The sequence below is a fragment of the Sapajus apella genome, unplaced genomic scaffold (genome assembly GCF_009761245.1).
Source record: "Sapajus apella isolate SASKATOON/1434 unplaced genomic scaffold, GSC_monkey_1.0 scaffold6, whole genome shotgun sequence".
NCBI lineage: Eukaryota > Metazoa > Chordata > Mammalia > Primates > Cebidae > Sapajus > Sapajus apella.
The window spans coordinates 13,723,763-13,734,163 of record NW_022436946.1 but is presented as its reverse complement, the minus strand read 5'-3'; the positions used below and the strand labels follow the sequence as shown (position 1 = coordinate 13,734,163).

Below are 10,401 nucleotides of genomic sequence, written 5' to 3'. Positions count from 1 at the left end.
CAGCAGCAAGCTGGGAGCCTTCAGGACAGCGTCTTAGTTTGGACAGATGGTTTCCTCCTAAACTGGAGGCCAGGAGCCAACAGCAGTGGCTGGGCTATGGGAAGCAGGTTTTCCAGACTGTGAAGCACAGATGTACGTAGGTGTGCTCCTGGCCTAGATGAGAGACCTGAAGGAAACATGAACCTTCTCTGGACAGAGTCAAGGAGTTGAGGAGAGAGTGGTAACATCCATTCTTTGCAGGAAGCCTAAAAGTTAACAGTAATGCTGATGTCTTTAGTATAAAATACCATTTCCATCTCTAGTGCATTTCTCCAGATTTTTAAACTCTGCTACATTTCCATTTCATTCCTTCCTGTTGAGGAAACATGAGCAACAGATTATTTTTCCATGAGAAAATGGGCCTCTAAGATTTTTTGGCCTTGTATTTCCCATATGTCCACTCCTAAAAACATTACCTTAATATCAATATCATAGACAAATATTTACATTTGGAGTACTTGAAATATTATAAGAGATAACTGGTGAGTTATCTTTGTGTTTATAATAGTGCTCCAAATTTACATTTTAAAAATTAGCTACAAAATACTATTTTGAAATGATCTATCATGCTTTTATTTTGTAATGGAAATTTCTCTTCCAATCTAAAGAAAGCATTTTGATATAAAAATTACAACATGCAAGCTGTAACAGCTGCTGAGTACATTTTAGGCATCTTAAGTGCATTTTAATGTAACATCTTAATAGCTTTTACATTTCTTTACAAAACACAGGTCTTATTTTATTAACTATTCAGATTTCTTAACCACGTCCATTTGAATCCTACGAGAATATATGAAAAAACATATCCCCCGCCCCCAACTAGCAATTTGTGTGAGTAATAAGAGCAATGTATTATTTTAAAAAGAACTTGCATAGTGTTCTGAATTCATCATGTTGTTAGAAAGGCTGCCTATTGGATTTTTTTGAGATTTTCAGAAAAGGCTGCAAACTCAACACTCCAGTTCTTCCAGACATGGCAGCCGCAGCGCAGAGGCAATGCTGAGTGGTTAGGAGTGATTACACCATCAGAGACTTCAGGACTGTGAAGAGGGACAGAGGTATGAAGGAAGAGAACGGAATTCAGCAGCTGAGAACTATCAGCCAGAACATAAAGGGAAGGAAACAGATGGCCACAGGTTTATGGCCATGTGGTAGTGAACGCACACTCACCAGTGATAATTTATATCCAAGAAGAACTGAAATTATGCTGAAAACATTATTCACTGGCTGGTGCTATCTGTGACAAAATGACAGAACACTAAGAGTTTTTCAAGTTAAATTTATTCATTTTTAAAAAAAGTCTGAGCGATGTTATTTTTAAGAGATAAAATACTACTTGTTTTATGAAATTATCCTGATAGTCCTCAGTTCAGGTTTCCCAGGAGGCTGACCTTATGATGAGAATGTGAGTACAAGCAGCTTATCTGGGAGGCAAAGGGAACCTCAGTAAGGAAATGTAGCCAAAAAATTAAGTGTTACAAAGCCAGCTACCATTGTGACGGACAGAAGCTTGATCTGATGAAGAAGCTCTGGGCAAGAGTGTAAATATACATGTAAGAGTTAGCACACCCCAGGCAGGAGCGGGGGGCATATTTACAGACTCTGTCACTGGTTGAAAGCTGCTTCACAGGAGTTAATTCCCTGGCACTTCTGGCCACCACTTACTTGGGCAGGGCTGGCTTTTGACAAGAGCCCTCAGATATGTCAATGTGGAATGTACAGCCTGGGGGAACAGGTTACCAAATGCCCTTGAGTGTCATTTTATTTCTACTGCTCCTACCATGGCAAAATGATACCAGTCATTGATGTTGGGTCCCCACTTGCCTTTCCAACCCTCCCCAAACCCAAAAGCCTGGGACACTGATATTCCACCAGCCAGAGGTCATGTCAGTTGATGGCATGAATGACAGTGTAGGGCAGGTGCGGCTCAGAGTGAGGCAAATCCTTGCCAATCATGCTGAGGGGGAAAGATGACTCTGAAACTAGGAGAAACACTGAAAGATTCCCTTCCTGACCCTCCCATCAAACAAGGGCCTCCAAATTCCTGCCATATATATATATATATATATATATATACATATTATTATTATTATTTGAGACAGGGCCTTGCTCTGTCGCCAAGGCTGGAGTGCATGTTGGCCAGGCTGGTATTGACCTTAAGTGATCCACCCACCTTGGCCTCCTAAAGCGTTGGGATTACAGGTGTGAGCTACCGTGCCCGGCCCCATCTCTTCTTCTGATACCACCTTTTGGTAAGGCAGCTTCACTTACAGAGGAGGAGTCATTACACACAGCTGGAACAAGATGCGCCTCCTGGTCCTCCTGGAAACTGCTTTAGAAACTTCTCACTGCTCCAGCTTTCTGTAGCAGCTCCTGGAGGCTGGCCAGTGTCAACTAACTTCTGGAAAAGCAGTTAACCATCCCTGTATTTGCAGCCAACAAGGTAATTAATTGTGTCAAAGGGTGTCAAAAAAGCCTCCAAATAAGTGAAAATAAAAATAATGAAAATTCTTTTGGGAAAGAAAACATTTTGGGAGAGATGGAAAGGAAAGTGATTGTGAAATTAAATAGTGATATGGTAGCAACTCAATGATTACAAATTCTAAACTTGCAATACTGTCCTGAAGAAAACAGTTCAATCCATTTAGCTTGTTTAGTATACTACTACCTAGAATGGGCATCTTACTTAAAAAGAAAAAACTATTGACATTCAAGGCCACTATTAGAGTGACGATCCCACTTACAGGGGCAGATTCCAGGCACTCTTTGGCCTCTCAGAGGCCTTGTCTTCCACAAGTATCTCAAACTAAACACAAAATAGTCTTTTTTGAGATGGAGTTTTGCTCGTCACCCAGGCTGGCATGAAGTAATGAGATCTTGGCTCACTGCAACCTCTGCCTCCCAGGTTCAAGTGATTCTCATGCCTCAGCCTCCCATGTAGCTGGGACTATAGATGTGTACCACCATGCCCAGCTAAGTTTTATATTTTTAGTAGAGATGAGGTTTCACCATGTTGACCAGGTTGGTCTTGAACTCCTGACCTCAGGTGATCCGCCTGCCTTGGCTTCCCAAAGTCCTGGGATTACAGGCGTGAGCGACCATGCCCGGGCTTAAATACAAAAGTTTTAATATTTATTGAAAAATTACTGAGAAACTTTATACTCATTTTATTCAACCTTGATAATTAAGAAAACCCCATGAGATGAGTATTATTCTCCCACTTAGCAATGAAAATATCCAGATATGGAGAATACAAGTCATTTACCAAGCTTCCCATGGTTAATCACTGGCAAACCTCATATTTAACCATCTAAGTGTAACTCCAGATGCTGGCTCTTCATTTTTCTATTGCTTCCAGCATTAGCACCTTGCCTTCTGACCCTCTCTTTTTACTCTTCCACAAGGTATTTAGAGATCCAATAATTCAAAAGTGATTGTCAGTCCTTTTTTTTAAATGTATTCTTTAATTTTCAGTTTTTTGTTTGTTTGCTTAGACAGGGCCTGGCTCTGTCACCCAGGCTGAAGTGCAGTGGCACAATCACAGCTCACTGCAACCTCAACCTTCTGTGCTCAAGTGATCCTCTCACCTTAGCTTCTCAAGTGACTGACACCCACAGACACGCGCGATCATGCCTGGCTCATTTTCTAATTTTTGTAGAGACAGGGTCTCTGTATGTTACCCAGGCTGGTCTCAAACTACTAGGCTCAAGCGATCCTCCTACCTTGGACTCCCAAAGTTTTGGGATTAGAGGCATGAGCCATGACATCTGACCTGTGTATATTTTCAAACAGAATTCTAAAACTTCTTTTGAACTTTATAAATCTTTGCATTAGTTTTTTTTTTTTTTTTTTTTTTTCTTTTCTTGAGAAAGTCTCGCTCTGTTGCCCAGGGTGGAGTGCAGTGGCACAATCTCGGCTCACTGCAGCCTCCACCTCCCGGGTTCAACAGATTCTCGTGCCTCAGCCTCCAGAGCAGCTATGGGATTACAGGCATGCACCACAATGCCCAATTTTTGTATTTTTAGGTTATAAAATTACTTTTTATCTCTAAAATTTTAATCAACCTAACATAACTCAATTGAGAGTCACCAAGGAACTAATTACTAACAAAATATTTATAATAAAATTGTCCCTTCTAGGCCGGGCGCAGTGGCTCACACATGTAATCCTAGCACTTTGGGAGGTGAGGCAGGCAGATCACGAGGTCAGGAGATCGAGACCATCCTGGCCAACATGGTGAAACCCTATCTCTACTAAAAAATACAAAAAACTAGCTGGGTGTGGTGGTGTGTGCCTGCAGTCCCAGCTACTTGGGGGGCTGAGGCAGGGGAATCGCTTGAACCTGGGAGACAAAGGTTGCAGTGAGCCAAGATCGCACCACTGCACTCCATAATGGCAACAGAGCAAGACTCTGTCTTAAAAAACAAACAAACAAACAAAAACTGTCCCTTCTGTTCACATGCTGGTCCTTTTCTCTCCCACTTCTTGCAAGGCCTTTAGATCTCCACCCCAAAACTAAGGAGGTGCTAAAGGATGTGAGAAAATGACAATCCAGAACATTTTTTGAGTGGGCTTAGGTGTTTACTGAGTAAAAACAGGATTTTGGGGGAGGGAGTAAAGGCAAAATGATGTTTCTTAGATGTTAGCTTATTTTAAAAAATTGCTTTCTGTAACCTGATCCAATAGCTATTCCATCATGTTTTTTTTTTCTTTTTTGGCAGTAGAGACAGGGGGTCTTGCTATGTTGCTCAAGCTGGTCTTGAACTGCTGGCCTTAAGCGATCCTCCTGCCTTGGCCTCCCAAAGTGCTTGGATTGCAGTGTAAGTCACTGAACCCAGCCCCACCATGCCTTTAAATGCTCAATGCACAGAACATTTAACATTGGATGTAGGCCAATAGTCCATTTCAATCAAGTTTAAAAAAAAGTAATGCAAAAGATGGAAGAATTTATTGTTGACTGTTACTTATTATGCAGTAATTTACTTTAAAATGCTTTAAATATAAACTGTGTAATATATGTGTGCTGTATAATTTAACTTCAATCTTGTTCTGAGGGTAAGTTACATACTATTTGAAGCACCCCAACCAGGTGGCTAGGCAGATGCTTTAAACACTTATCTAAATATATGCCAGAGTGTTCATCAGCATAAGTGATATTATAGTAATTTTTCATCGGTGAATGCAGCCTGAAAAGTAGGTGGTTGTCTACACTTTTAGAGGCAAAATGCATGCAATGAAGTGTAAGAATCTGACAGATCCTGCAAAATAATTACTTTTGATATTTCCCCAGGACTAGAGATCTCTTTGCTTCTGTACCTTCCCCCTCCAGGACTCCACACACATTTATGATTGTTGCCTGATCCAACCAGGCAATTAGGTTTCTTAATTCTGCTTTCAGAATATCATTGCTTCTGCTTCACTGTAAACCTTTTAGTCATGGTGTTTGTGGGGTTACTTAAGAGCAGAGAAGGAACTTTCCCAAGCTTTCCAGAAGCCCTGCTTGCTAATAAACTTGTCATGTAAGATAACTGTTTTAGATTTGCTTTTATTGTAATACATCAGGAGGTGGTAAGGTTATGTAGGAGGGAGGACACTTACAGCCTTATCTTCCTGTAATAGCTAGAGGTACCACCAAATGGCCCTTTGATTGGTGACTGAATTGGCCTAGATAGTTTGCAATGGTGTAGAAAGGAAAGTAAAAGCCCATTCACTCTCATTTCATGCTGAGGGGCATATTTGATTCCTGAGCGCCTCCACTTAATGTAGTGTGAATATTGATGACTTCTTTAAGGTCTGCCGGTCAATATAGATTTTCCCAGTGTTGGCCAAAAAGCAATCCAGCCATTGTAAAGGTCAGGGACATTCTCTGGCAGCGCTGCTCTTAACACATATAATTAAGAATTTTATACCACTTCTAGTGAAAACTTGATTACTTAGAAGGCTTTCAGTTTGCTAATAATTGCCAAAGTTTGAAAACATAAATGAAAAAGAAAAACAGCCAAAATAGACCTGCTGCTCTAAATTTTAAATAAAGCTATCCTATATGCTAAATCGACAGGAGGCTGGGAAAATGTCACTGAGTTAAATGAAGGACAATTTGAAGACTCAAGAATCAATCTGAGTTAAGTTATAACATGAGAAACCTAAAAGTAGAACTATGTCAACATTTTATTTGGTGTTTCATGCTACGTTGATTTAAACAAATAAAACAACTTTGTTGAACAGATTTCTTTTTTAATATAATGACTGTGTACATGGACAACTGAAAATAGGGAAAACCCCCAAATGAACGTTTTAACAAATTACAAGCTGTTACTAAAGACCATATGCTTGGATTAAAAAAAAAAGTCCAATAGATAAAGTCTCATTCAACCTAGCAGTTTAACCAATTTCTCTTTTAATAAAACCTGCACATTACAGTGGTATAAATTTACTTTTAACACTCCACGTAAAAACATGTACGCCCTCTTCTTCTACATTTAATAATTAGTAGTCTCTAATATGGTAAAATAAAATTGAATTTATATTAGCAAATGAAAGTGCAAGTTTATACAGCCAGGCTCAGCAGCAAAAGTGAAGAATAAGAATGAAAGGTGAAAGCTGACAGGTGCCACGCAGAACAAGGACTTCCATCAAGGGCCGTGTCCTGTGTGCCAAACACAGTCAACATTCCATCATGTTTTTCATTGCTCTTAAACGAGCAAAACCAAATTCTTTTTTATTTAAAGAAATATTAAATCTTTATTTTCCCCAACATAATTCGTGATCAGGTAAGGCAAAGATAAGTCCACCATCACTGGGGACAGCAGCAACACACAGACTTCAGAAAGAGCCCTGAATCATCAGTAACATTCTCTCATGTAACATTAGAAGGAATGCATCTAACAAATTAAATTTGTAATGTTGTCACATTGTTCTAACTTATTTGATTAGTTCATATGGAAAAACTTTATAAATACATTAAGAGGACAGTAAATTATTTTCTTGCTCTGAAAAAATAATTTTTTTTCCATATTTTAAAACATTTTAGTATACTTTTGCAAAAGGAGTTGCAAGAAAAATGTGACAGCTGTTTGCAGAATGTCCATGTACAAGTTGTATTTATAAGAACCTGGTAATCTGCCTATAATTTGCCTCTACAAATAGAGTTCTTTGCAATAATATTTAAACAAACAGGTTTAAACTCTTCCCCATTCATTCTACTTGTAGAGCAAAGAGGTACTTATTTTTCAAGTATTATATTATAAAAGATAAAATTTTTTTTTTTTGCCAATTTTACATGTGAAGCTTTTAAGACCAAAAAAATCATGCTTAGTCAGCCCGTTTCTTTTATAGCCAAATGCTCTTGTCTTTTAAAGAATGCAGAAAAATATTGATTTGCTAAGAAGGAGCACACTGGAAAAAGCCATTTGAAAGTATTGAAGAATGAGAAGTATTTCCTTTTTTCTATTGATGAAAATTATTAGAAAAGCTATCGTCTGTTGTCTTTAGTTATTTTTAATAAATCTTTTCAAAATGATGGTCAAGAGCTCTTTAGAAAACTGGAGGAGGGGATGCTCCTTTATAGCATGAAAGGAATTCCATTAATTGTAGAAATTCTCATTAAATTTCAGCTTTGGTTCTTCAGAAGAAATACTCATATAACTTCTATATGAAGAGACAGAAAAAGAACAGGTTAATATGACATCTAAAATCTTATTTCAAGAATACTATAGTAATATCTTAAGTTTTAGAAATTTACTATACTGTTATATACACTTATATAAGAATAGGCAATTTTGTTAGGATTCACAGTCTTATATTTAGGTGAATTCTGTTACTCAAAGGAAACATGTTCTCTTCTCTACATCAGCTTAGGCCATAGCCTTCATTTTTCCAAGTGGCATACAGAGATGGTACTTTTCTCGGTTAGGGGTTTAAACATTCGTTTTCTCTTGTATCCTCAGTACCCAATGCTTAGGGTTCTAAACATGTTGGAGGTTTAATAAATGTTGATAAATCATCTGGAAGTTCTTTCCCTTCCTGTAAATCTGTAACATAAGCAGGAAGCTGCACTGGGCATGTTTCCACCAACGTATCATTAGTTGGACTGTTCCCAAAAGCATAAGAATCAGAAAGTCAGACAGCCACCTTTCAAATCCTAGAAAAGTGGAGTTCATTTACTAAAGTGAAATTCTACTTCCAAGGTCAGTACACTAGAGGAGAAGAGAAGGCTGGCTTCCTTTGGATGGGTGGTTCACACTGGCTATTTCACCCCATTAAAAGTTGATTTATTACAGATTCACTGATGAAATCTAAAAGGCAAAACAATTTGCCCACAAATAATTCTATACTGTCTTCATTTGCATATCCTGAATTTGGCCAGTTCTTTTCATAGCAAGTAGAAAGAGATGCTGGTCAATACATGAAAGTCATCTGCAGGGAAGAGAAGTCAACAAAACTGAAACAGGTTTGAAGAGGCAGGGAGCTGAGATTATCCTGCAAATTCCCGAGACTGATGGGATTGAGTTGCTGAGCTGCTATGACCATTGAGTTAGTAATATTTGATATTACTCCTTATTTCTTTGGGTCCTAACTGTTCTTTTTGCACAAAGACTTCAGGTTGAGTGTGGGTCAAGGAGACATTGTATAAGATATAAAGTCACAGGCAGTTTCAACAGCAACAAAATCATTTAAGAAGGAAAGATCCTTAGACTCAGTGTGATCCCATTCAGAGAACTAGTTTCATCACCTAAATCCTAAGTATCCATCATGTCACATTTTAAAAGGACAGTAATTTATTATCCAGGTTGCCAACCCAAATAAGAGAAAAATGGTGGGAGAACATGACGGCAGTCTTCAAATATATGAAGACCTGAGAAAGACGGAAAAAACTCAAATCTTTCTCCAGTGGGCAGCACTAGGCCAGATGGTCCATAGGTTATGGGGAGGCAGCCTTGTCTTTCTACAAAGCACATTCTGACCATGTGTGATGTTGGGCAGTGGATGCTGCTCTGTGCAGGGAGGCTGACAGACACCCAGTGGGTGCTGCCAACTGGATTTCTGCAGTGACTGAGAGAATAGGAGAGGCCTTAGAAGTTGTCCAATCCAACTCAAAATTCAATCTCTATGAGCCAGGCACAATCTTTTCCACTGTGTCTTACATGATCCTTTGAAGAACAAACTGTTACCACAATCACACTGTAGAAGGCAGCAGTCCGTGTCCTCCTGATGTCAGATATTTCAGATGGCTATAGAAGGGAGTTGGAGGCAAGCTTACCTGCAGTCTGTTGTGTTTGGACACCATCTACCTGAGGCAGGGGCCCAAGTGTCCCTTCATCATCAAAGGCCAAAATCGGATTCAAAGGAATTTCTGGGCTCTCACTATTGGTGACATCTAATCTGGATGGTTTAGATCCAATGGGTAAGTTTATAATTTCTTCAAAATTTTCATTCTGAACAGATACTCCATTTTCATTTGGTTGTTTTTCCAAGTCGGGAGTGCTAAGCAATTTGAAAAATAAAAATAGAAATAAATTAGTCTTAATACTGGAAAACACATTATTAGGAAAACCAAAGTGTTATATAATAATTTTATAAATCTACAATTTAAAAAATCAGACTGATGAGTCACATCATTACTAATAAAAGTAATAAATTGTAGTATATTTTAAATTCTTACTTTAAAAAATCTAGGTCAGGCACAGTGGCTCATGCCTGTAATCTTAGAGCTTTGGGAGGCTGAGATGGGAGGACTGCTCAAAGTCAGGAGTTCAAGATCAGTCTGGGAAACATAGCAAGACCCCATCTCTACAAAAGATTAAAAAAAACTAGCTGTGTGGTGGCACACACCAGTAGTCCCAGCTACTCTGACAGCTGAGGTGGGAGGATCACCTGAGCTTAAAAGTTTGAGGTGTCAGTGAGCTATGATGACGCCATGGCATTACAGCCTGGGCTGTGGAGTAAGATCCTGTCTCTAAACAACCACAAAAAAACTTTAAATCTGTTCTTTTGTTACAAAAGTTATCAAATAAAACAATTTACCAATTACAACAGATCATCATTAATAGAAACAAATCAGCAGCAGCAGTTCTACACATTTAACGATTTCAGCTGCAGGCATTTTTACATACGTCTGATAAAGATGATGGGATTACAATTTGGAAGAAAGAGTAAATGATTTGCACAAAGTCACACAACTACTGAGCGACAGCTGGGGCTAAATGCACGATCTCTTAAACTCTGGTCTTGCGTTTTTCTCATTAAGCCATTCTGCACACTTCCTAGATATCTCCAGCCTCCTAAAGCACTTGCATAATTTCATACACAAATTTTTGAAGATCAATCTTCTTATCTTTGCCCCTTAAATCTCTGACCTCATCT

The 10,401-nt window shown here is 38.8% G+C and overlaps 1 protein-coding gene across 21 annotated transcripts in view; it reads right to left on the bottom strand.

Annotated features, from left to right (window-relative positions):
• Positions 1-6,192: 6,192 nt before the first annotated feature.
• Positions 6,193-10,401, bottom strand: part of MAP7 (microtubule associated protein 7) — a 199,708-nt gene continuing 195,499 nt past the window's right edge. For all 21 annotated transcript variants that reach the window (XM_032274677.1, XM_032274684.1, XM_032274685.1 and 18 more), the window contains 2 exons: positions 9,299-9,522; positions 6,193-7,686 (listed from right to left, as the gene is read on the bottom strand). In XM_032274677.1, the coding sequence (XP_032130568.1) occupies positions 7,676-7,686; positions 9,299-9,522 (235 nt within the window). In that variant the 3' untranslated portion in view covers positions 6,193-7,675. The remainder of the gene's footprint in view (positions 7,687-9,298; positions 9,523-10,401) is intronic.